Raw genomic sequence first — 27,597 nt, 5'->3', positions numbered from 1 at the left:
TAAGGCTTGTAGGTTTTAATGTTTCATGAGTGGTAACAGAGCAGTCTTAAGGAGATCCCCAGACAATCCGTTCTGACTTAGAAGCACTTCCTGTGAACAATGGAGGGCCCTGCCTCATCATACTCTGGCTTGCTAATCCACATCTGCTGGAAGGTGGAGAGAGAAGCCAGGATGGAACCTCCAATCCAGACTGAGTACTTCCGCTCTGGGGGAGCAATAATCTGCAAAGAGTAAATAAAGTGAATCATGATCAGTCCCTAAGGAAATGGGGAAGGTGGTCCAGGAATCATTTCATTACACTGCCAGGCTGCCATTGAAAAGGACAGCCTCCATGATCAGAAAGGAACAGGGTAAACCTTGTGGTACATTGGATTATTGCTCAAATCTTTGCTCTCCTCCATTTCCCCACCCCTCCAGGAAGAGTGCACTATTCCACCCTGTCACTTTGGCTGAACCAATAAACTGTTAGCAGACATGACCCAAACAGGAGCTTAAAATACACTTCAGGCATGCAGTTGGGCATGCTCTCTTGTGCCTCTGCCATCTTCCTGAGAAGAGCTTCCCTCGATGAGCTGCTGGCCCTTTAGCCTGGGTCCCCTGATGAGAGATGTGGATCTGACCTGAGCTAGCTGGACCTGCAGAGATGCCTTGGCAAGCCTGACCTAGATTAGCTGACTCCCAGCTGAACTACAGGTACATGAGCAATAAATGCTAATTGTTACATGGCCTGAGATTTCAGAGTTGTTTTTATTCAGTAATAGCTGACCAGTACACACACCTATAAGGGGAGTATGTTCTGTTCTTGTCTGGAGTTTGGATACATGGGTAGCTCAGGCTGGGCTTCCTCCATTCCTGAGTCTGAGTCAGACTACTCAGACCCTATTTTGAGCTTCATCTGTATTGTATCTGAGAAGTTCTCAAATTCTTACATACATTTTCATTCTTGCCACTGGGAGTCTGGAGCTTAGCCTTCAGAAATTGGCTGTCCTGTCAAACAGCTTTGAATGCCACCTAAAAATGGATCTAGCAGGACTGTGATTCTTCAACTAATTTCCTAGGTTTTGAAGGGTCTAAGAATCCAGTGCTAAAACAAACCAGAAACTAAATTGACTTTTTGTCTTTTTAGAATCTCTCTACATATTTTCTAACTTCCAGAGGTTACGGTATTGCAGAATAAGAAGGGGTTTTAGAAGTTATCTTATTCAGGCAGACAAAAGTCGCCCCATCACTCCTTAAACAGATACCTCAAGGACTGGCACAGGCACTAATAAGGTAACATATTTTATTGCTAAGCAGTTCTAGTTATGAGAAAACTCTGGGTCGTCTTGGGCCAGAGATCTTCAGCTTCAGCCCCACTCGTACCTGATATCTCTTCTTCCATATCCCGAGGTTTGCCTCATCTCCCCCAATTCCTCTACACAAATCCTGCTATCCAATCCACACACACTCACCCCTGAGCACCTTTGCTCACTCTATGTCCCCTGCCTGGGGTGCCCTTTCCCCTCCTTTTATCTTACTTAAGTTGCCCTTTCATTGATCATGTCTGCTAATAGACCCTAAACTCCTTGAAGCCTGGCACATATTGTTAAACTCAGGGCAGCGAATCACAAATTGGGACGTGCATTAAATCACTGGTGTTTGTTTATCAGTATAGGTGGTGGGAATACCTCAGCCCTGATGAACCAGAATCACGGGTGAGGCTGGTATACCGACACCCAGTCCTAATAAAAAGCTCCTACTTCAGGCCTGGCACGATGCCCCCCATGTGGCAGGCCTCAGTAAGTGTGACTGCTCTGGGGGCTCGGCTATTTCCGCTTTGCCTCCCTGTGCTGAGCACTATCTGCTAGGCAGTGGGAAGGCCTGGGGCAGCCTTCCTGTGTGAAGAAGATTCTTAGAATACTGACAGAGAATATACTTCCTCAGATCAGGCCTACTCCTCAGAGACCAATTTTATTGAGACTTTGTAACTTTCAACCTATTTGTTATCTCTATTCTATTCCCAACGCTTTTTCTAAACCTGCTAGCAGCAAAGTTCCTAGAAGCCCTTAAAAAGGACTGTTATTACTGATAGCCTATGGACCAGAGGCTGGGGAGAAGCAGTAAGACAAGTGGGCTCCCATTTTGTTGAAACCTATGAAATGAGAAGCCCTGGGGAGACACCGTGTGGGGAGGGCTGTGGCCCAGCTGGGACAACAGGCTGTCCAGGAATCAAGGAACCTGTGAATTCTAACCAGCAGCCTGCCCCATGGCTAAACTTTCTCTCTTTGAAACTTCCACCCTCCTCTGGGGTAACACTCAAGACCTTTTTAAAGTTTAGAGACACCGAATTGTTGCCTCCTTCTTTTCTCCCCCTCTATTTTCTTCCTCTTGATTTCCTCCTTAACCTCCTCAAAATTCTCTTCATCCCAAATTCTTTCACTCCCTTCTCATATGACATCATGGGTTTGTGTCTGAGAGCTCATGCTAAATGTGTGTCCAGCTCATCAGTGCCCAAGGAACATAATCTCCCAAGACAAAATCTGGCCCAAACCAAGATGGTGCTGAACCCAGGAGACCACTGAGCTACAGGCCTGACAGTGTGTCTGAGCATCTGACAAGTCATTTTACGAAGAACATAATGGAAAGAACAGGGTCAAGAACCACCTTGATCTTCATGGTACTGGGGGCCAGGGCTGTGATCTCCTTCTGCATCCTATCAGCAATGCCAGGGTACATAGTAGTACCCCCGGAGAGGACATTGTTGGCGTATAAGTCCTTGCGGATGTCAATGTCACACTTCATGATGGAATTGTAGGTTGTTTCATGAATTCCAGCAGATTCCATGCCTAGTGGAGATCACAGTATGCATCCAGTCAGCATACGTCACCCAAAAATGCCCACACCTCCAGCTCAGGTGATCCTTCTGTCATTGCAACTGTGCTAGTTCAGCCCTTTAATCACCTCACTAAATGGACTGCAAGACCAGGCCTTCTAACTCGTCATCGTCCTGCCCTTAGTTTCCCCCTATTCTGAATGATCTTTCACATTATTGCCTGAAGTATATTTCTAAAGGAACATTTTCATTATATCACCTTTTTACCAGCTTTATTGAGGTATAATTCACATACCATAATATTTACCCTTTAAAAATGTACACTTTAGTAGTTTTTAATATATTCACAGTGTTGTGCAACCACTGCCACAATATAATTTTACATTTTTAACAGCCCTCAAAGAAATCCCATAGCCATTAGCAGCTCCCCATTTTCCTCTTTACCCCTTCCTCAGCTCTAGACAACCACTAATCTACTCTCTGTCTCTATAGCTTTGCCTATTCTGGACATTTCATATAAGCGGAATCATACACAGTGTGTGTGGCCTTCTGTGTCTGGTTCCTTCCACCTAGCATGTTTGCAAGGTTCATCCACCGTTATAGCATGCGTAAGTACTTCATTCTCTTTAATTGCCACATGGTATTTCATTGTGTGAATATATACATATCGTCTTTGACAGTCCCCCATTGCCTACAGGTTGACGTTTAGCTACCTTAGCCTGACGCCAAGATTTTCCTATATGCCAAACCAGTTCATCTCCACCTACCTGGTCTCCCCCACTTTTGTCTTTTGTCCATGTGATATAATTCCACATAGTAGATTGAAGGATCTTTCTAAAATACAAACCTGACCTTGCTACATTTATACCTAAAAGTTTTCAGGGAAGCTCCATTGCCGATATGATTAACCCCCATGTTCACTGTGTGACCCAGCCATTCTCTCATTTTCCCTGTATGCAAACACACAACACACACACACACACACACACACACACACACACATGCACACACACACACAGAATTCCCTCATTGTGTCCTAAATAAAACATGACCTTTCACATGTCCATATCTTTGAACATACCATTCCATCTGCCTCGTATGCTATTCTCCACTGTGCACTCTTTCTATCCCTAGATACCCTGAAATGGTATTCATTCTTCAAGGTCTTGTTCACATACTCACACTCTGTTAGAAGCCTTCCTTGTCCAGTTTGCTACTTCCTACTACACTGTGTACCAATATTTGCTTATAGGCCTATCTCTTATACACTCCTCAAGAAAGTAGTTGTCCTTGTATTATTCTCTTATTTAATCCTTGTTGCAACCTTATCTAGTAGGTACTATCATTATTTTCACTTTATAGATAAGAAAACTGAGATTTGAAGGAGGTAACATGTCCAAGGTGACAGTGCTTGGAGAGGTAGAGTCAGGACTTAAAACCAGGTCTGACCCCCAAGTCCATCTGTTTACTACTATAAATTTCAGCCCCATGGCCTAAATGTTGAGTGATCCAAGAAATGTCTTGTATATTAATCTCATTCTTAGTTTCATATCATATTCCTTCTCCTGCTTTTTCTTTATCTTGATTTCCTTACCCTTTTATTAAAAATCTGATTTTATCTAGTCATACTGTTTATGTATTTTTGCCTCTTCTTGGAAAAACTTGGGCTATGTATAAACAATAAACAAAGTGTGTGTGACTCCTGGTGTTTCTCTTCCCATCCTTCACCTACTCTTCCACCCTACCCACCCTTGATTGGCAGGGACGGGGCAGCACCTCACCAATGAAGGAAGGCTGGAAGAGGGTCTCTGGGCAGCGGAAGCGCTCATTGCCAATGGTGATGACCTGTCCATCTGGCAGCTCATAGCTCTTCTCCAGGGAGGAAGAGGAGGCTGCTGTGGCCATCTCATTCTCAAAATCTAGGGCCACATAGCACAGCTTCTCTTTGATATCTCTCACGATTTCTCGCTCGGCTGGAAGGAGTAGAAATGACAGAAAGTAGACACTCGGTTCTATTAGTTTGCTTGTCCCATTTTGATCTCCACGAAAATCTCCTTCTTACTTCTACTTTGGATTCAGTTTTTGGATGAATGTTAATTATTTAATTTCTCTTCCTAAAGGGGGAATTCAAAGTCTTGATTCTCACGTAAAATATTGCATAGGCTTTTCTGCTTGCTGTCTTCACTCTGGCCTGACAATGCTGCAGACCTTCCTGAGGGCCTTGCGTAATACACTTCCGGTCTCGATGTAGGCTCATATGCTGTAATCTTTAGACTCTGGGACAGCCCCTACCTAAAATTCCATCTTGCCCAGAGTGGCCACTGAGGCATGACACTTTCTCCTTAGATATTCAGATGTTATTTATTCCATGTGTCCTCAGACAAATCATAAATGCCCTTAGGTAAGAAAATGCATCACCAGGTCTTACTACCATTCAACGCTGTTAAAAACTAGCCCTAATCCTGGTGTGGACAAGGACAGAGGTAGCACATCCCTGGGGAAGGGGGGAATGCTGTGAAAGGGCATTTAAGGGGCCCAGACAAGCTCTTCCTACAATAAGTAAGCCTAAGCCTTGTCTCCCTCCGCAGGGCATTTCGGTGGGGAACCTTCCTCCTTAAATAAGCCTTCCTAAATTATCTGGTCTTATCTAGAGGTCCAGCCCCAGCCTAGGGCCTTCCCATCAACCGAAATAGAGTTCGAGGACACAGAGCCACAGACTTTTCATCAGTCCTGAGAACTTCTCGTCCTAGATCAGATTTGGTTCTGGACTGAACTTGGAATCAGACAAGAGGCTGGATACCTGTGGTCACAAAGGAATAGCCTCTTTCTGTGAGGATCTTCATGAGGTAGTCCGTGAGGTCGCGGCCAGCCAGGTCAAGGCGCATGATGGCATGGGGCAGTGCGTAGCCTTCATAGATGGGGACGTTATGGGTGACGCCATCTCCTGAATCCAGGACGATGCCTGTGGACAGAGGGGATATGACCGATGAAAGTCTTTCTTGTCTTTCATCTGTCTCATTCTGGGACCAGTTACCAATGATCTTCAACTGCCATATTTTTCTTTAGCAGCTGAGAAACACTATAATATTGTCATTTTACTATTATTATTTAGTATTGTCCTGGTGTTCTAGCTAATGCAATAAGACACAAAATAGAAATAAGAGTATTATTGTCAAAAGGAAACAGAACTGTCATCTGCCGGTTTTGTGGTTATATACCTAGAAGACCCAAGACAATCAACTGGAAATGATTATAGCTAATAAGATGATTCAGTAAGGGCTAGATGGAAAAATAAATATCCAAGGACTAGTAGATTAGTCTTGTACAAGGATGTTGATCACAGCATATTTTATAATAAAAAAATATTGGAGACAGCATAAAGGTCAAGCAGTAGACAAATGGTAAAATAAATAAATAAATTATGGAACCATATACAACGACTACCACGTGGCCATTAAACATGATATTTACAATATAAAATCAAGTGCAAAGCACAGGATTCAAAACTGTATATACTCTGCACTTCCCTATCACCGTCTCTACCACCTACAGTGAAAATATCTTTTACTTTCGTTTCTCCCCCACTAGACCATTCACTCCATAATGGTAGGGTCTGCCTTGTTTGTCAGTGTGTGCCCACAGCTTGGTGCAACGTTTGGCACATGGCAGGCAGGCATGGGAAATATTTGATGAATAAATGAATGGACAAATCACTGAATACATGAAAGAATGTTTGAATAATGTTCATGGAAGCTGTCCAGTCCCTGTTAAACATCACTAATTTTGAAGCTTCCTCTGTTTCTCTAAGCACCTTTCTATACCAAAGACACACACTTGCATAGCCAGCATCACAGGTTTTGCTTTTGCTGCTTCATGAGCAGAAACATTCCAATATTGTTGGAAAGTGTGTATAAGCTCCTGGACCGACTACTGTGAGGGAAATGGCCCTTGCTCGATGTACTAGTTATGATTTGTTCAGGTGAACTCTTTCCAGCTACACTGGCCAGATAGATTCACATCCACATGGTTTCCCCTCTGTTATCCCTATGCGAAGTTTTCCTTGGACCTCGGCTGTTCGTTTGATTCTTCTGAGCAGGAACTTCTGCAGGAGCCCAGCTTTCCCTTCCTTCTCTTTAAGTCAGAAAGGGGATGATTACAGCAGGGCTACCCACCGGTTGTGCGGCCAGAGGCGTAGAGAGAGAGCACAGCTTGAATGGCAACATACATGGCAGGGACATTGAAGGTTTCAAACATGATCTGAAAGGACAATGAAGAATTAAAGACTGTCTGGCAGAAATCACAGCACCTCTTGACCCAAAGAATGGTTTGTAATCTTTTTAAGGGCAGGAACTATGCCTATTTACCCTACTCCCATCCCCTACAGGGCCCAGCATTGTCCTAAAAAAATTCTATTGCATTGATGCATGAATGGGAGAAAGGATCTGGCTGAGCATCCATGTTGCATATTTGAGCCGGTGCTCAAATCTGCCTGGCCTCTTACCTGGGTCATCTTCTCCCTGTTAGCCTTGGGATTTAGGGGTGCTTCCGTGAGCAGGGTAGGATGCTCTTCAGGTGCTACCCGCAGTTCGTTGTAGAAGGAGTGGTGCCAGATCTGTTTAGGACAAAAGTCAGATGAGTTCAACAGACTCCCAGTGGGCTAGAAAGTCCTTATTGACATGCTTGTGCTGTGGAAGTGTGGCGCAATGTTCTCAGGGTAGGCTGGGTCTGGGGAGGAGAGCTGTCAGTCCTGAGAATTTCTGATTGACCTTTAGAGATCATATTCCTTCTCAATAGAGCCCAGACAGGATTCAGACCTGGGGCCAACACACTTAGTGTATCCATTATTTCCATTAGACCTTCTCTCCTCTTTCTGTTGGACTCTTCTCCTTTCTCTTCTCTGCTTTTGTGCCCAGTGGGGCCAGACCCATTGCGTTTCTTAGTATTCCTTGCTACTTGTCATCTGATTATGTTTGGCTGATGGATGATACCAGCAAGAGTTGGGGAGTGAACGAAGGGAGAGCGGTCAGGGTGCTTCTCCTGGCATTGGTGGCCTTACATTGGGTAACCCCTCCTCCAGGACTCCAGTTTTCACCTAGTTCTAGTGACATTCCCAAATCTCACCCTCACCTCCAGTCTTAGGGGTGTAAGAGCTTCCCTCTGTTGCTAGTCCCTGGGTGCCTCAACATCCCCTTCTGGTTCCCTAACTCTGTAAGTAGCCCTTTCTTAAATTAACTCCCCAACCCCAGCTGAGTGTATACTGTCTCCTGCTGAAAACCTGACTGATACACTTGAACTTCTATTGTTTGCAATTGATTCGGCTGGTGCCTTGGAGCAGGGTTCCTCAACCTCAGCACTTTGACATTTCGAGTTCGATAATTCTTTGTTGCAGAAGGGTGCTGACCTTTGCATTGTATGATATTAAGCAGCATCCCTGGCCTCCACCCACTAGATGCCAGTAGCACCTCTTCAGCTGTGTGACAAGTGAAAATGTCTCCAGACACTACCAAATGTTGTTAGGGAGGCAAAATAGCCGCAGTGGAGAGCTACTGTTTTAGGGGAAGTTATTTCTTCTCTCTGCATCTAGTTTCCTCTTCAGTGATCCAAGACCACAAAAAGAGTTTTTTATTTTTTATTTCAAAGGGGTTTTTGTTTGTTTGTTTGTTTGTTTTGTTTTTTAATTTCAGAGGGATTTTATTTTTTATATCAGAGATTCAGCAAAGAGTGCCAGGGATCTAAGTAAGGGTTTTGATCTCCTCAGAGGTGGGGCACAAAATCATTTGATTCCATTGTACCCATATGTTAACAGATTCCTGGCTTTGTGCTAAGATGGTGCTAAGCATAAGGATGCCAGCCATGAACCAGACATGGCCCATAGATCCTACTTTCAAAGTCTGAAGAAGAGCAAGACAGACAAAAAGATAAAATACGAAGACATCCACATTTTATGTGAAGGTTGAGGCAATAGTAGTTCATTTCCTAGGAGATTTAGGTGGGCCCAGAAGGCAAGGAAAGTCTGCACAAGATGAGGAGGACATCTGAGGCAGAGCAAAAGGCACAAGCAGGGGGTCCTGGAGTTTGAAAGGGTCACCAAAGATGCGAAGGAGATGGCAATCAGTCTTAATGAGGTGATGTCAGTATATCTTCAATTGCGGGCCCTGAACACCTTCTATCAGCATCGCCGGGAATAACTGCTCTAGGTAAGTACAGGTTTTAGGGGTATCCTAGAGCCACAACTCAGAATCTTTGGGTGTTGGACCCAAATATCTGCATTTTATTTCATTTTTGGGGGTTTATATAAAGTCCTTTAAAAATGAAGGATATTAATAATGTTAAAATTAGAAAAAATATTTTTAAGAATAAAAATCCTCCATATTTCTATTACTTAATAATAAACTGTTAACAACTTGCTGTTTTTCTTCTTCCTAAATTTTACCTTTATGTATTTTCAAATTTATTACTATCGCTATTTATTTATTTCATATACTTTTATTTATTATTATATTATTATTATATTTTTATGTTCAGCTTCATTTTCCTCCACTTTTCAGTTAATATAACATAAATAATTTTCTTTTTCATAGTAAATATTTATCTTTAACAAGTTGAACATTTATTTTTAATGCTTGCACATCATTTCATCATATACTATTACATATTTAATCATATTACTATTTGTGATATCTTCGAGTTTTGTTTTTAAATAATCCTGTGACAATCATCTCTGTACATATTACATTTTTTTCTATTCGGGATAGTTTTCAAGGAAAAGAATTCTAACAGTGGAATTACTGGGCTAAAGAGTATGGCAATTGGAAGACTTTTTTAATTTTTATGATCAATAAAGAGGCTGAATTACTCTTTACTCCAGAACGATAAAGTGCCTGTTTTACCCTCACCTGTATTCAGCATTCTTGCTCTTAAAATATGAAATAATTTGATAGATAAAAATAATACCTAGTTGTTTCACTTTTAGTATTTTTATTTCAAATGTGTTTAAACTATTTCGGATTTGCAACTTTTTATTATTTTTTTTGGCAGATTATCTGTTCATATTCTTTGTCTGGTGGCAACTGTATTTTTAATTATCAATTTGCACTAGCTGTTGATATTAATCCTTCACTGCACTTTTTGTGAATATTTTTTGCAATTTGTTGTTTGCCTTTTAAATTTGCTTTTATTTTTAAAAATTTTAAAAATAAATTTGGTTTTATTTTTCATGTGCTGAAAGTTCTGATTTTTCAGAAGTCATATTTGTTGTTCTTTTTCTCTATGACTTCTTTTACCAAAATTTGATAAATACTCACACTATACTGTATTTTTTATCACTCGAAATTTTTATATTTAACTTTTACAATCAATCAAAATGTGTTTGGTAAATGGTATGAGGTAAGTGCAATAAAGAAAGATTCCTCACCCCCAAAATAAGTAATTAGTTGTCCTAGAATAATTTACTGAATAATCCTTTTCTCCCTCTGGTTTGGAAGTTTCATTTATCATGTATTTTCTCTTTACTTTTGTGCTGTTACCAAATTGTTTTAATTTTTATAACTCCATATTACATTTTAATATCTGGATATGGTAAGTCTCCTCTCATAGCTTTTCTTATTCATTTTGTTTTAATAAATTTTGCCTTATTTCTTTCTCCAAACATACTTTATGATTATCTTGCATAATTAAAAATTGTGATTCTTTTTTTGGTCAAACTCATAGAAGTAGAGAGTAGAATAGTAGTTACCAGGAGGTAGGGTAGGGGTAAATAGACAGATGTTGGTCAAGGGTACAAAGTCTCAGTTATGCAGTACAAATAAGTTCTGGAGATTTAACATATGGTGACTATAGGTTACAATACTATGTTGTGCACTTCAAATTTGCTAAGACAATAATTTCTAAGTGTTCTCACTATAAAAGAAAAAAAGTCAGTATGTGAGGTGATAGCTATGTTAATTAGCTTGAATGTAGTGACTGCTACACAATGTGTATGTGTGTGTATATATGTTTCAAATCATCAAATTATACACCTTAAGTGTATACAATTTAAAAATTGTGATTTTTATTGAAATGGCAATGAGCCAATAAATTAATTTGAAAAGATTTAACAACTTTATCCTATTTAGTTTTTCTTTTTAGGCACATAATATAGTTTTAGGGGTTTCTTTAAGAGTTCATATTGTTACTACTGTGAGTAAAATGTTTTGTCTGTTATGTTTTCGAATTAGATATTGTTAAGAATATATGACTAGTATGTGCCATTTATTGAGCATTAAGTATGTTCCATGCCTTGGGGTTATACTAAGTATTTATCTAATTCATCTCTAATAAAACCTAATGAAGAAAGTATTTTTATCTCTACAAATAAGGAAACTGAGGCTTGGAGGAAAGGGTTTGCAACCAGATCTCCTAGTCACTGATTCCAGTGTCTTTGCTCTTCATTGTTCCACTGTGTGAAGTGAAAGCTATTGTCTTTTATCTATTTATCTCATATCCAGAGTGACCGAATCTATGAGTTAGAGAGAAGTATAGTGAATTACAGATTTCAAATCAACATTCTTTATTCCCAGGGGCAGTCTTCTCAATAAGCCCTCTATTACATTTCAAAAGGCAGTCACTGCAGAAACAAGAACTCTCGGCCAACTGTCAGCAGAATTTATCAAAAGGATATAAAAAGGCTCTATTAGCATTTTGCACACATGATTTTGTTGATCACAAACCACCATTTAAAAATTCCTTCCCCTCCCCTCGTGCCCCGGCTTGGTATTTCTTACACACACACACACACACACACACACACACAAAGCTTCTAGAAACCCCTATAGATTCCTACTTAAAAATTTCATTAAAGATTTATCATAATAATATAGCATCAATGCTGCTCTCTGAGGTCATGAGAGGGAAAATAAAAGAAAGAGAAGCCATTTGCCTCTCTAGGGACAGTAGTAACATTTGAAAGATGGAATAAGCCACTGGCTTAGAGTGAAAGCTGTATGAAAATATGAAGCTGGGAATTAAGGCAGGGCCAGGTCCTCAGAGGGCAGATAGGAAGTTTGGAACCTACTGTTGGTTACTGAGGACCTATAGATGATTCTTGAGAAGGTGAGTGACATGACCTGATTTGTTTTTAGAAAGATAAGCTTTGCAGCAGTGCAGAGAATTAATCGGGTGGGTGAGGCAGGAGACAAATCAGTCAGGAAGTCACTGCAGTAGTCCAGTGAGAGATGTTGGCATCCTTGATTGGAAAATGGCCATGGGATACACAAGAAGGAAAAGAGGATGTGAGAAACATTTTAGAGAAAGAGTTGACAGGGCACAGAGGACTGTGGGATGTAAGGGGCATGATGAAGTATTATCATTAAAATAAACACGTTAAAGGAGGAGTCCACCGATACCTTCTCCATGTCATCCCAGTTGGTGATGATGCCGTGTTCAATGGGGTATTTGAGAGTCAGAATCCCGCGCTTGCTCTGAGCCTCATCCCCCACATAGCTGTCTTTCTGGCCCATTCCCACCATCACACCCTACAAAGCAAAAGAAGAGAGACGTGAATTGGCCGAGGGCTCACATTGGAAGGACTCAGGCATCGGAAGGTCTCCAAAGAAAGATGAAGATAGGAAAAATGTCCTTCTTCCCCAGGAAACAAAACAGCAGGAGACAAGGGTAAGGGAGATACCAGTGAATGAGGAGATGATGGGGAGAGAAGGTAGAGAGTTTCTTGTGGGCTCGTTTCTCTTCTGTCTCCTAAGATAATGTCCTTTTCTGAGAGAGAACAGGGCCCACCCGTATACTTCTTCCCCTTTCCTTACCAACCCGCCCCCACCACAACTTGTACTTGCCCTCCTCAGATACCCTGTGCTCGAACTTTACACCTCCAAATCTTTGCTTGTGTTGTTTGTTCTCTCCACGTGCTGAGATCCTCCTTAATCTTAGTTACCCATTTTTTTTTTTCTACAAATGGTTCCTGTTCCCTAGTCCCTTCATTCATATTTATTCTCTCCTTCCTCTGTGCTCCCCTGGTGAAATATTTTGCCTCTATTCCAGCTTGTGATCTCAAATTAGTTGTGGGTATATCTTCAAGGAATATAAATTTCTTAAAGGCAAGGGACTTGTTTAATTGCATATATTTTTAATAGGGTTTTTTCAAACCTAGAAACCCCAAAGACTTAAGCCAGACATAGTAACATCGTTGTGTGCCTGACGGATATTTAAGAATCTGGATATTTCTATTTAAAGGGTGTTTCTCTATTAATCAGAAGAGAGAACCCTACCCCCCCCACCCACACACACATAAACACACGAACACATAATAACATAGTCTCCACAATGCAGTGCTTATACCTAATGGCTCAAAGCCTTATGTACAGATTAGCACACACCTGGTGGCGAGGGCGGCCCACGATGGAAGGGAAGACAGCCCGCGGGGCATCATCTCCTGCAAAGCCGGCCTTGCACAGGCCAGAGCCATTGTCACACACAAGTGCAGTGGTCTCCTCTTCACACATGGTGAGTGTGGTCAAGTGAACCTGGGGCTGGAGCACCTTGGAGAGTGAGGGAGAAGAGAACTAGTCAGCCACTTGTCAAAATCATGTTGGAGATAGTCTTCTTGACTTAGGAGGGCAGCCAGGGCCCAATTCCAGGAGAAATAAGTGTGTACCTGGCTTCCCAGTCTCTGGCACTTGGGCCTCTTCTACCCTGTCGTCATGGGCTAAATTGTGTATCCCCCAAATTCATATGTCGAAGTCCTTACTATGTTTGGGGATAGAGCATTTAAAGAAGTAATTAAAGTAAAATGAGGTTGTTAATCCACTATGACTGGTGTCCAATATGACTAATTTAATAAGATGGGTGTCTCAATAAGAGGAGGAAATTGGGACGCAGACATACACAGAGGGAAGACCAGGCGAAGACACAATAAGAAGGCAGACATCGGGCCAAGAAGAGAGGCCTCAGGGGAAATCGCCCGTGCTTATACCTTGATCTTGGACTTCTGATCTCCAGAACCATGAAAAAATAAACTTCTGTTGTTTAAGCCACCCAGCCTGTGATATTCTGCTATGGCAGTCAGAGCAAACTACTGCCTCTTAAATATCTGAAATGGCTGCAAAGCTTTCATTCAATGGAGAGAATCTCTAGAAGACTTGAAGGTTAGGAAAGGAAAGGAGTTGAAAAAATGTGCAGTATATGTAACAAATAATTATTATTTACTATATAAAAAGAACTCTTACAAAACATTAAGAAAAAAGTAAACATCCCAAAAGAAAACCAAAGACTATGAGTAGGCAATTGACAGGAAGCCCAAATACTCAACAAGTATATGAAAAGATGCAGAGCCTTACTAGTTATCAGGGAAGTGCAAATGAAATAAGACCTTTTTAACCCAGTGTTAAAGATTTAAATTTTTTTATGATAGGCATTGGCAAAGGTGTGAGAAAACTGGCACTCTTTAACTAGAGAAAGACGCAAATGCACGATTTGGAACTACCCCAAGGTATAAATTACGGGATACTGTACTGAAGTTAAGAGAGGAGCCAGGCTGATCTTTAAGGACTAATGCCCAGGTTTCTAAACCATTCTACTGAATGAACAAAGCAAGTTGCCAAATAGAATGTATAGCACAAAACCATTTGTATGAGTTCTTTTTAAAACAAGAAAACAAATATGGTGTATTTTCCATGATACTCTATTTGCGGACATAAACACATAGCAAAAGAGCTCTGGAAAAAAGTCTGGCTGATCACAGTGATTACCTCTGGAGGTGGAAAGTGGCTGGGAGCAGAGGTGCTAGGTTATAGCTTTAATGTTTTAAATTTTTGAAAGGAGACTTATTCATGAATAGTTTATAATTAAAACCAACTTAACATGTCATTAAGAAAAAAAGATTCAGTAGTCATAGGTGAAACATAAAATTCTAAGGAGGAAGGGGCAGCCTGAGAGGAAAGGAAAGCAAGAGATGCACAGTGGGACTCACTGCCTCCTGACGCTTCAGATGGAGAAAACGGGGAAGTCCCTCTTCCAGTGCTGGTAGCTGAACGGGACGGCTGTAAATTGAATGAGGGAATTCATTTTTCCAACATCTGTTGCAGGTTTTCTTTCTTTGGGGGAGGTTAAAAGATGATATCTGACAAATCCTTGGCACTCGGTTATAATGGCGAAGTAACAGACACCCAGGAGGCAGTGAGCAGATTGCCTCTTAGCCTGGGAACACCTGGGTGGGACAGGGTGGGTGGGAGTGGGAAAGGTCCTAGCCGAAGGGTTGGGAAGGCTGGCTTTCAGGAGTCCAGAGAAAAGAAGCACCAGGCATGGAAAGAAGAGGCGGTGGCGAAGGAAGGCCCAACCAAGCTTCATTCAGAATGTGCAACCGCAGGAGGGGAAGGAGATGGGTGCTAAGGAAACCTATGACTTTGGCCCTTAATAACTTTATGCTGAACATGGACAATGAAGATGATGGTCAAAGTAAAGAGGAGACCAAGCCATGAGCCAAAGTCAGAAAGGACAAGTAGAGACTGAGCAAAAGCTTATTAACAAAACTTTAAGGGTAAAAGAAAGCCCTTTCCTGTTATATTCAAAGCAGGGTTCCTACTTCCTCTCCCTTCTGGACCTTCAGATGAAGGATCTGGAACACCCTTCTCCCCACCTCTTTGCTACTCCTAACTTCTAACACCTGCCAGGCTTCTGTGTTGACACTGCATCTTCATGAGGCCTCTCTGGCCACTGATCTTAGTAGCCCCTCTTCTTTGCCCCATGTCCAAGCAATGATCAACTCTGCATATCCCGACTCATTCACAGCTCTATAAAGGAAGGAGCTGGGTCTGTCTTGTTCCCCAGGGATTCTTCCGTGTACCTAATACAATATCTGGCACAGAGTGGGCTCTTTAAACATTTGTTATCAAAACGAAGGTGTGAATGAATCAATGGTTGTCAAGGAGAAAGCTTTTCAGAACAACAAGGATAAAACAAACAATGGTTGAGAGGAAATCAAGGTCTGAGGTAAAGTGGAGATTGAAGGAAAACACATAGCTGCTCAAAACCATACTGTCTCTGCGTCTGGACAGTCTCTGGACTGCAGAGAAGATCCCTGACCTCCTACAATATTGGAAGAATGGAGAGGTAGCGAGACGTTAGAAGACTGGAGACTGGCAAATGTTCAATATTCAAAAGGGAAAAAAGGAAGATCTCTAAACCTCAGATAATCTTGATGTGCAAGTTTGATATGCATTATTAAAGAAGCAGTGATTTCTTATAATTGGTAATGGTTTACTAAGAGCAAATGTTGTCAGAGAGCAGCCATCCCTTTCTTCTCAGAGCTGCTGGGCAGGAGAAGGTGGGGGACGGTGAGCTTAACTTGATCTCGACATCTGACAAGGTCTCCTGTGATATCCCTTTTGATAAAGCCGTGAGGGCTGAATAATAAATCATTAGGCATATTTGTAGCTGCCTGAATTACTGTCACTGGAAGGTATTAATTGATGGGTCAATGTCAAACTGGAGACAGTGATATGCCTCAGGGCTCTACTCTGGTTTTTCTTTCTAACGTGACATTATAATAAATGAGTTGCATGAAAACATAGAGCACGTGCTGATCAAATTTTCAGATAAAACAGATCTGGGGAGAAAGTAATATTAAAATATGTTGAATGGAAGAACCAAAACTTAGAAGAGAAAATAAGCTGAATCCAATAAGATTAAATTTAATAGGCTAAATATGAGGTTTTGCATGTGAGTCTAAATGACCAAACTGTGAAAGTTCTCATTCAGCACCTGTGAGGTCCTGGCATCTCATCTGACAGTCAGCTGCGTTCTGAGGCCAGGATAAGTGCTAACCTCACCTGTGGTTAGAGTACGGTGTCCAGCTTTGGGGGACAGACTTGCTGGGAAAAGTGTGGGGTAGTGGACTTGCATTCACTGCTGACGTGTCAAATTGCACTACTTTTTGGAAGAGGAATTTGGAAATGCCCTTCGAAAGACTTAAAATGTATATATCAATATCTTTTGATATAAAATGTACATATCCTTTGACTTTTAAAGGCACTTCTAGGGATATATTCTTGGGAAACACTCATGGGTGACTTCAAAGATTTGGCCAAGAACTAGTCTATCATAGGTTTGTTTAAATAACCAAAATCAGAAACAACTTTAAAATCGAAAAAGTTATTGAATAACAAATACATTATTTTGCAAACCAATTGCCGGAAACCTCCATACAGTGGAGAAAGCAGAATATTTAATGCAGTGGAAAAGTGACAGCTGCTTTGTTAGGTGAAACACAACAGTATTTCAGTGTTTCCAGTGTTGAGTAAAAAAAAATGTATTTTTAATTTTAAAAAATTGGGGGCCCTTCACATATCTATTTAATCTTCACAAAGCCCTGAGGGAAGATATTTTTATCTTCATTTTACAGATTTGGAAACCAAGTCTCAGAGAATTGAAAAGAAACAACCCAAGTTCTCCTAGCTGGGAAGAGGCAGGGCTGGCATCGCCAGGACAGGTTCCAGAGCCTGAGCTTGTACCTTTCATCACCACCTTAGTGAAACTGTCTAACTTCTCCATGTTTGGTGTTTTCACGTCTACCTCTCCATCTCTTTGGAACTGTTAGCATCAAAGCCCTAAAACAAAAGGGTCTATGTCCTTTCCTCTCTCCGAGCCTCTGAGTCTCTCCAATGCCTGGATTACAATTAGATTTATGTTTATAGCCCCTGCCCCTATCTCACTGTTTAGAACATAGTAGATGATCAATAAATGTCAGATGACAATTCCACCTCATGAGGGCACCTACCCACACCTGGTATGTGCTGCCCCTGGTTCCCCTAGGTCCCCACAGTCCAGTCTCATGACAGCTTGGTTACATGGGCCTGACTTAGAACCACACAGGAACAGTTTTCTCTTTACAAGCTGTTCAGCAAACGGTATACTTCCCTGTTCTGGCAGGCGGTCCACCTTGAGGGGAATGCAACCTTGAAGGCTAGAAGGTGGCCAAGAGGCAAAGCCACACCCCTGTGACTATCTCACTCTAGGGTCCCCTCAGGATCTCTCTCTTGTGATTTATAGCTCAAGCCTGTCTGGCTTTCAGTGAGCCCTTTTGGTCCCCTGAGCTCTCCCTCACATCCCGCACAGAAAGGGGCGTTGGACTTTGTTACCCAGCATCTGAGACAAGCCGCAAAGCGACATAAAGCTGTCAGCAATGTCGTTCTACACAGCGCTTTGGGTGAATTTAAATCTGCTTTCTCAAAGGCGGTACCAAAGGAGAAGTGAGGGAAGCGAAGGCGAAGGTGGGGTTAGGGCTGCTTGCCCGGACTCGAGCCTCCGCGGGGCCCCACGCTGCCCTGGGAAGAAGGGCTTTGCCATGGAGCCTGACGCCCCCCCCACCCCCGGAGTGTCTCCGCGGGGGGTTGGGGGTGGGAATTCTACACCTTCCTCAGCTGTTTGCTGGTAACTTGTGGCTAGATGTGAGTGTGTCAGTTGAACCAGAGCCAAAGTCACTGTGGTTTCCTGGGGTCACAACTGCTTTATACTTGCCGAAAGCTGAGGAAAGTGTTCTGGCTCTGTCAGCTCGTACTACATCTGGGCTTCATTGAGGATTTCACAAAGTTAGCTACCTGCCCCTCCCCCCCCATCCCGCCCCAAAGGTGGCCAAAAACTGAAGATGTATTGAGTGCGAAGAATTTGCTCACTCACTCATGTCCCTAGCCACCTCACAAGCAAGTGTGAGGACAGAGGCTTTGAACCCACTCCCTGTCATTCTGAAGGTTTGGCGTCAGAGTTCCTTCCACCTCTCCTTTCTTTCTTTGCCCTTCTCCTCCTCTAGGCACCCCCTTCCTGTAGCCCAGTTCTTTGTCTCCTTCTCTGGCCTTCAGTTTCCTCAACTAAGAAATGGAAACCATAACATCTTTCTCCTGGGGTGATGAATCAAATGAAATAATGGAAATGAAAGTGCTTTATAAATTGTAAATCAGGGTTGCCAAACTAAGGCCTCTTTCTGTGTGGTCCATGAGCTAAGAATGGTTTTGACATTTTTCAATGGTTGCCAAAAGCCAAAGAAAAATATTTCCATGACCCAAAGAGTTACATGAAATTCACATATCGGTGTCTACAAATAAGTTTTATTGGAACGTGGCCATGCCCTTTGTTCATTCACATACTGTCAGTGGCTGCTACTGCTAAGACAGAGTTGAACAGTTGCAACAGAGACCATTAGGTTCAGAAAGCCTCAAATATTTACTATCCGGCCCTCTACAGGAACAATTTGCCCATCCCTGTTAAAAAAGTCTGCAAAAATAATGCTTTTTATTTTCCCTCTTACTCTTCTCCATCAAAACTTGCACCCAGGATGAAGTCTGTCATACTGGAAGGAGCTGAATGATCCACTTCACCAACCAATGATTATTAAAGGCTGAATTTGTGCTAGTTTCCAAAGACAGTTTAGAAATTAGCAGAAAGTTTAAGCCCTAAAAGGAAGGCCTGTCAGATGGTGAGACCTCAAACAATAGTGGGGAAACCTTGGAGGCGAGGGCTTCCAATGACAAGTAAGCAACTGCTTACTATAATTTGCACACACACACATATATTCACATGATCAAAGAACCTGGCAGAGGGAAATAATTTCATAAAAAACATTCCTTCAGTGAAAAATTCGAGTACTACCTATAATTAACTTCAGGGCATCTAGAGTTGGTAGATGTATATGATTGAATTTAAAATGATTCTTGGTTAGTGATATTTCTGACCCTCAGCATTCTGCCATTTGGACCTGCTCTGCTGGCTTTTCTCTAGGCCTCTCATTCATCCCCTGGGTCAGTCCAGGATCCCCTCCTGGGCTGCAGATAGGCAGAGTCAGCTGCCTGTTGGGCATCTACACCCCATGCCCCCTGGCACCTCAACTCCACTTCCAAGACTGCTGTTCCCATTGCTGCCCTCTAAACTGGAATTGCCCCTCAGAGAATCATGCCACCCTCCCTAGGGCCTACACCCAACACCCTGACTCCTCTCTCCTCCCTCCCAACCAATCCCTAGGCTGTCTTAATTCTATCTCCACACCACCCTGCATGACCAATTCAGTGCCACTACACATAGCAGTAGCATTCTTGCTCTGTTCCAGTCAACTCTCCTCACAGCTGCCAGAGAAATCCCTTCAAAGGATAGATCATTTCTGTCACCTTTCTGGAGTTCTTCGTTGCCCAATCATTTAGTGTAGTACATACAAAACTCTGATAATCCAGTCCTGCCTGGCCCTCTGAGATTAGCTCTCCCTGCTTCATGCCTTGAAGTTGAAATTCAGTAGAATTGAGCCACTTAAAGGATCCCAAAGATCATGCTTCCTCTCTACTGGGACAATCTCAACTTCAGGACCCCTTCCTCCAGGAAGCATTCCCTGATAACCCCTGGGCCGAGTGAGAAGCTCCTCTTGGAGCCTTTTCATACATTTATTTGTTCTATGTTTCTCGCCTGTTTTTCTGCCTTACCCAATGATTTCAGAAGTCCCAAAACTGTCCCTAAGAAGCTGAGACAACGTCTGGCACATAATAAGTGCTCAATAAATGTTAGTGGAACGAACCAATGGAAGGAGGAAAGAAATAGCACCTTAAGGTCAGAATGTCATACCACCCATCTCAGTTTCCCAGGCCTGACATGTAGAATCTGTCTGCTCTTTGCAGTTTCGCCAGCACCTACTCCTCACTGTCACAAGAAGCTCTCTTTTCAGCCTAAGGGATAACCTCAAACTCTAATCCATTTAAATATTAAAAGCAAGGACTTAAGAGCCTTCCTGTGTAAAGTGTGGTCCTAGACCTACAATCTCAGCACTACCTGGGAGGTTATTAGGAATGAGAATTAGTTGGCCCCACCCCAGCCTCCTGAATAGAAATCTGGGGTGGAGTATATAGCCCTCTGTGTTTTAACCAGCCCTCCAGGTGATTCTTAAAGTTTGAGCACTCGGGGATGGTGCTGAGCTGAGCCCTTTATACATATATTGTCTCATTTAATCCTCACAACAGTACTGCCAAGTAGATTGTATTACTATTACTCCCATTTTACAAGAGAGCAAACTGGGGTTACTCAGTAACTTTGGTAGCTGGCAGTCTGCCTCCAAGGCCTGCACCGCTGCACCATCTTGCCTCAGCCATCAAGAGATGTTAGCAGATTGATCACAAAGTGGAAACAGCCCCTTGTTCTCATTTTCCTCTTAATTATTTGTGTGTGTGTGTGTGTGTGTGTGTGTGTGTGTGTGTGTGAAGTGGGATGTGTGTGTGGAGGGGGAATAATTGCATTGGCAGGTGGTTTCACAGGTGGGTGTGAGTCTTTTGGACAAGTCACTTAACTTCTGTAGGCCTTAGCATCCTCATCAAAGGATGAATTAGATGGTTCTACGTTCCTTTATCCCTAAAACTGATCCATGCCACAGAATGCTCGTCTCTATGCTATCCCTAACTTTAAACATCCCCCAGTGACACTGGAGTCTTCAAAGAATGAAAAAAATTTCTGTTCACCTCAGCCAAGCACAACTAAGAACAATGAGAGCTGCAGGAAACTGAATACACTCTTATTCTCAACACGATCATCTCACTGACACTGGACGTCATTGGTTTTGATACAAATACCCTGAGAAGAAGCGGGCTTTCCAAAAAGCATCTGCCCCCCCTTAAGCAGTCTGCCAGACTTTCAGAGCCATGATGAAGGATGTGAGAGTATAGATGTGCACTGCCCCTGGCAAGCAGGGCTAGTAGAGACCACAGATGTGATATCCTACCCACCACCCAGTTAGTAGAGCGGGGAGCACTGTTCTGGTCTGCTCCTGCCCCAAGATGCCCCACGGCCAGAAATGCCTTTTACTGGCAGGCAGCAGTGTACTTGCAGGCACTCCTGCCCACCGAGGGCCTCAACGTGCGACCTGGGCCAGCATCACGGAAGCCAGGCCAATCTAGAGACGCTCCTGCACACAGGGGGCCAGGCAGCACCAGGAAGGAAGAGATGCCAGAAGCTGTATGGTACTCACCAAATGTATGAGAGGTCCTTCTCCCAGTGACTGAGGGCTGGTGTGTCTTGGGCAAAAATACCAGAGCAATATAAAACCCAGAGGCGGATCTTCTTTAAACAGAGTCCCTAAAAAGGCCAGCTGACGGTGTGTTAGCAATATTACCATATAAGGTGTTTTTTTCAATAAATCGGCCTTGAGGGGTGGAGAAGGGGGTTGGGTAGAATGAATTATCATTTGAAAAATGTATGCAAAAGGACTTGAGTGGCAACAGCCCTGGTGCTGGAGGATTTGTTCCTTTTATGCTGCACTTTCATAAACAAAACTCACACCAGGCCTTATAAGCTGCCCAGAGTGAGGCCAGATGTAGCTCGGCTCCTGGAAAGAGAACCATACCAAGAATGGCAGTGGGCCTCCTCCCTCCACACCTCCCTCACAGGCCCTGCTATGCGTCATCCTGGCCGGCAGTGTCCCCAATGTGGATGCAATTGTACCTGGTCTGGTGCAATCCCAGGACAGCTAAAAGCTCAAGAGAAATGTCATCCATGCCCGAGAAAGAAATGCCCTGTGTCCTGCTCACCTGCTGCCCCTCACACAAGCTCCTAAGCCCTGGCCGAGTCACCTGGGGTCCTAGGACATCTTAAGCTGTCTCTGGAACTTCACTGTCTCCTACTGTTTTCCCTTCCTTACTGGATTCCCTCTACCAGTCCCTAAATATTGGGAATTACAGAGCAAGAGAGCTGCCTTGAGATTAAGCACACCTAACAAGACTCGTGCACTGGTAGAATTTTTCACAGTCCTGTGGTTCCTGCTCTTTTGATAATTCATATATTCTTCCTGGACAGCTGCTATATTTCCCATATCATCAGCTACCACCTCTGTGGCAATAACCTTCAGCTCCACATTCCCACAGTCCAACTACCTCATGCCCAACACAGACTAAACTTACCGATTGTCTATGGGACATACCCACCCAGAGGATGCTGCAGAACTGAACGCTTGTCCCCTACCCTCAGTGCTGGTGTGCCTCCTGGGTTTTCTACCTGTCTCTCCACTTGGCCCTTCGAGCTAGAAACCCCAAGTCAGTCTAGACACCTCACTCCCTCTCATGTTCCACAACCACCTGGGCACCTTTCCTGGTGGCCCTCCCCTTAGAAATGTCTCTCAGCTCTGTGTCTTCTCTTCTGGCCCTCCTGGTCCATCCCTGCTGGCCCTGCCTTGCTTCACGCTTTGGTCCTATCTGGCCTGGAGCCATCACAGCTTCCTGACTGGCCCTCCTGACTGCCCCATCTTCAAACCCAGTGGTTCCCAAAGTATAGTCCCTAGTCCCAATGGAAGGCAGCATCAACTTGACCTGGGACTGTGTTAGAAATACATATTCTCAGGCCTCACCCAGATGACCCTAGGGGTGGGGCTCAGCTATTTGTATTTTATACCCCTCCCCTGCCCAAGTGCCCAGGATACCTGCCCTTCACCAGAAGAAGTATGTATCATGCATTGAACACCTGCTTAAAGTGTCCTGGGACCCCAGGTGACTCAGCCCAGGGCTTAGGAGTTTGTTGAGTGGCAGCGAGTGAGTAGGACACAGGGCATTTCTTTCCCAGGTGTGAATAACATTTCTCTTCGGCTTTTAGCTGTCCTGAGCTTGCACCAGGAACAATTGCACCCACTTTGGGGACACTACATGAGAGTTCTGGTGGCTTCTGGTGTTCTGGCGCAATGGCTTGGTGCAAGTCAGTCTTCCCATTAACCGAGGACTGAGGGGTGTGGCTAAGGAGTTCCTGCTGCTGAGAGAACCCCCCGTAGGGACACTGTAGCTATCATGGCACATACTTTCTCATCTTTAGACCGCTGTCCTACGTGCTTAGCACTAGGACTAAAGTCCAGGACTCCTGGGAAGCTTCCCTGAGCCTTGCAGGTCCCTGAAAAGTCCTCATGTGGTTGTTTAATGGGGGCATGCAAAGCAGACGCTGAGGTGGGAGCTGTCCAGCAGGAACAGACTTGTCAGTCCTGGCTGGCAGAGGCGACTAAGAGTAGTGCCAAGATGGTGATCTCCCCTCCAAGTCTCCCACCCTAGGCAGGGACGGGGTGCCAGTCTCCTTTGTCCTGATCAGGGATCCAGGGGGGCATCGTTTCCCGTCACTGCAGCAGGGTTGGTTCCACTCCCTTCTAATCATCCAGCACTGAGGCCAGGTGGACGTTCGCACCTTGGTTGGTGCAGTCAGCTGACAAACAATAAAGAGCCTGTAATCAAAGGGAATCTGTTGTGAATCAGGGTCCACAGAGCTGAGAGATCAGAAAGGAAGCCTGTCTGAATAAACCGGAGCCCATAGGAAATGCTTAGGGAGGTGGAGTCTGCCTTGACTTTGATAGAAAGAAGGAGGTAGGGGAGGCAGCAGGTTAACCCAGGTGCCAGAAGTACTCATTTTTTTTCTAGTATAAGCAAACTCACCCTTAGCACTTTTTTTTTTCCTGGTTTCAAAAATCAATGCAAAAAATTCAAAGAATGCAAAAATGTTCATTTTAAAAAGCAAATGTCAGTCTACAGCCATGCTACCCAGAAGAAGCCCAATCCCGTCTGATCTCGGAAGCTAAGCAGGGTCAGACCTAGTTAGTACCTGGATGGGAGATCAACCAGGAAGACCAGGTGCTGTAGGTGTAAAGTATTAAAAAATAAGAGATTATAAGCTGACAAGGTCCTTGCAATCTGTGAGGTCAACTAAGGGTTGCCTCGCCTAAAAATAAATAAATAAATAAATAATATAAATAATATAAATAAATAAAAAGCCAACATCCCTTACAACCTCACACAGGCCTGAGTCAGAGATGGCCACTATTAACAGTATGGTGTGTATGCTTTCAGATTTTTTCCAGATTTTTTCCAAGGTTTTTATATTACTTCATAAAAATAGGATTATGTTATAACATGTTTTAACAACTGTTCTCGAACTTGCCATGTTTTTGAAATAATACTCTCGGATGTCTTTCCAAATCATTTTAGATAATTTTGAAAAATTCTGTCATAGTTTTCTCTAGTAGGTATATACCATAAATTATTTAACCAATATCCTATTGATGGGTTCTTGGGTCATTTCTAATTTTTCACTTACACAAACATTGCTGCAATTTCATAATAAAACTTCATACGCATCTTTGTGTGTGTGTGTGAGTATATCTATCTGGTAAATTTCTTAAAGTGAATTGTTCATTAAAGCAAAAACATTTGAAATATTGATGGAAACTGCCAACCCGTCCTCCGAAAAGTTTGTATAAGTTTACACTTCTGCCAGCAATATGAGATCACCTCTTCACACACTTTCAGACGCTGAGCATCAATGATTTTTGTCCAGTACATTTGTTTATTACATGTGGAAACTTGTTAATTTTCATATGACTCACCACCTAAGAATTGTTTACCTTTTTTCCTGATTATAAAAGTAATACATCAATGGTTTAAAAAAAAAAAAAAAGGAAAATGTGAAATAGGTGTTAACTGTGTCAACTGAGCCACTGTGCTCAACTGGCTCTCCTTGTGCCCAAAAGAACCGTGTGGAACAATGGCAATTATTCATATTTTCAATTTTTCCTAATCTGAAAGGAGACACTTAGAGTCTTCCTGTTTTAAAATCGAAATTTGAAATTATTTGATAACTAATGAGAATGAATATATTTGGCCTTTATTAACTTTTTTGTCTTTCTATTATCATTTTTCTCTTAGAATTTTCACCTTTTTCTTTTTGAGTTATAAGTGTCCTTGGCATAGTACATTGGTGATACTATCAGCCTTTTGCCTGTCACAAAGGTTGCAAATACTCCCCCACCCTCGATTTAATTTTCACCTTTTGATTTTGTCTGGTATCATTGGCTTTACTGAAGTTTAATCAAATATCTTTCCTTATCGGTGTTTGAGTTTCATAATACCTAAGGAAGGCCGAGCACTTCTTATTTTATTTTTAATTGTGGTAAAATACACATAACTTAAAATGTACCATCTTAACCATTTTAAGTGTGCAGTTCAGCAACGTTAAGTATATTCACTTTGTTGTGCAATCTCCAAAAATTTTTCATCTTATGAAGCTCAAACTCTATACCCATTGAACAATATTGCCACTTTTCTCCCTCCTCCTAGCCCCTGGCAAATACCATTCGGCTTTCCAACTTTATGAATCTGACTTCTTTAGCTACCTTATATGAGTGCAATCATGCGGTACTTGTCTTTTTGTGACTGGCTTATTTTACTTGCATAATGTCCTAAAGATTCATCCATGTTGTGGTATATTTTAGAATTTCTTTCCCTTTTAAGGCTGAATAATATTCCATTGTTTGTATTACCTATATTTGCCTATTTATTCATCTGTTGAGGGATTTTTGGGTTGTGTTCACCTCTTGGTTATTTTGAATAATGCTGCTATGAGCATGAGTGTACAAGTATCTCTTTGAGACTCTGCTTTCAATTTGTTTAGGTCTATATCCAGAAGTTAATCTGTGGATCATGTAGTAATTCTATTGAAAAATTTTGAGGAACACCCATACTGTTTTCCACAGTGGTTACACTGTTTTACATTCCCACCAATGTGCGCAAGAGTTCCAATTTCTCCACATCCTCACCAACACTTGTTATTCTGTTTTTTTGTTTTTGCTTTGGATATTAGACAACCTAATGGGTGTGAGGTGGTATCTTATTGTTTTTTTTAAAAATTAGAATTTATTTTTAAAAGTAGCTTTAGGTTCACAGCAAAATTGAGCAGAAAGTACAGAAATTTCCCACACCTTGACCAACCCCTCTGCAACATGCATATTCTCCTTTACTATTGACATCCCTAACCAGAGTGGTATATTTGTTATAATCAGTGAACCTACACTGACATAGCAGTATCACTCAAAAGTTATAGTTCAATTTAGGGTTCACTCTTGGTGTTGTACATTCCATAGGTTTTGACAAATGGACAATGACATGTATCCATCATTATAGTATTATGCAAGATAGTTTCACTGTTCTAAACATCCTCTGTTCTTAATTTATTCTTTCCTCTTCACTCACACCAACCCCAGGTAATCACTGATCTTTTACACTCTCCATAGTTTTGGTTTTTCCAAAATGTCATGTAGTTAGAATTGTACAGTAGGTAGCCTTTTCAGATTGGCTTCTTTCACTTAGTAATAAGCACTCGAGGTTTTTTCATATCTTTTTATAGTTCGAGAATTCATTTTGTTTTAGTGTTGAATAATATGCCATTGTCTGGATGTACTATCATGTATTTATCCATTCACTTATTGCAGGTTATCTTAGTTTCTTCCAAATGTTGTCAGTTATGAATCAAGCTGCTCTTAACATCTTTGAGCTGGTTTTCGTGTGGACATAAGTTTTCAACTCATTTGACTAAATATTAAGGAACAAGATTTCTGGATCATATGGTAAGAGTATGCTTAGTTTTGTAAGAAACTTCCAAATTGTTTTCCAAAGTGTCTGTACTATTTGCCTTCCCACCAGCAGTGAATAAGAGTTTCTACTATTCCACATTGTTGTGGTTTTGATTTGCATTTGAGCTATTCCTTTTAATGTCAAAAAAATTCTCTCACTTGACAGTAGATCTGTTAATTTCTTTGAAGGAAAGAAATAGCAAATATCAGTTACTCAGATATTCTTTAAATAAAATTTTTGTCATTTTATTTTCATCAATATAGAAATTGACTTATTTCTTCTGATTTAAAAGGAATACTCATTCAAATAATTTCAGGGAAAAAATGTCTGAAGTAGAAAACAAACAAACAAAAAAAACCCCATCATCCAGATAACCACTACAAACAAAAAATTTTCCCAGATATTTTT

The 27,597-nt window shown here is 42.1% G+C and overlaps 1 protein-coding gene and 1 pseudogene across 1 annotated transcript; one reads left to right on the top strand and one right to left on the bottom strand.

Moving 5' to 3' along the window:
- ACTG2 (actin gamma 2, smooth muscle) lies at positions 1-21,904 on the bottom strand. The gene is made up of 9 exons (XM_016130708.2): positions 21,789-21,904; positions 13,180-13,341; positions 12,196-12,324; positions 7,314-7,424; positions 6,985-7,069; positions 5,613-5,774; positions 4,594-4,785; positions 2,644-2,825; positions 1-221 (listed from the first exon to the last, which is right to left on the bottom strand). The coding sequence occupies exons 2-9, from the start codon at positions 13,303-13,305 to the stop codon at positions 78-80; spliced, it is 1,131 nt and encodes a 376-aa protein (XP_015986194.1). The 5' UTR covers positions 13,306-13,341; positions 21,789-21,904; the 3' UTR covers positions 1-77.
- Positions 21,905-24,307: 2,403 nt separating this feature from the next.
- On the top strand, positions 24,308-24,426 carry LOC118606295 (annotated as a pseudogene).
- The last annotated feature ends 3,171 nt before the right edge of the window (positions 24,427-27,597 follow it).

The sequence above is a fragment of the Rousettus aegyptiacus genome, unplaced genomic scaffold (assembly GCF_014176215.1).
Source record: "Rousettus aegyptiacus isolate mRouAeg1 unplaced genomic scaffold, mRouAeg1.p scaffold_m13_p_7, whole genome shotgun sequence".
NCBI lineage: Eukaryota > Metazoa > Chordata > Mammalia > Chiroptera > Pteropodidae > Rousettus > Rousettus aegyptiacus.
This window is presented reverse-complemented; position numbering and strand designations above follow the sequence as displayed.

Coding starts and splice junctions, on each gene's coding strand:
- ACTG2 (XM_016130708.2), bottom strand. CDS start 13,305: ATGTGTGAAGAGGAGACCACTGCACTTGTGTGTGACAATGGCTCTGGC. Junction 12,325..13,179: donor TGGGCCGCCCTCGCCACCAG/GTGTGTGCTAAT, acceptor TTTGCTTTGTAG/GGTGTGATGGTGGGAATGGG. Junction 2,826..4,593: donor CTTCCAGCCTTCCTTCATTG/GTGAGGTGCTGC, acceptor GATCTCCACTAG/GCATGGAATCTGCTGGAATT.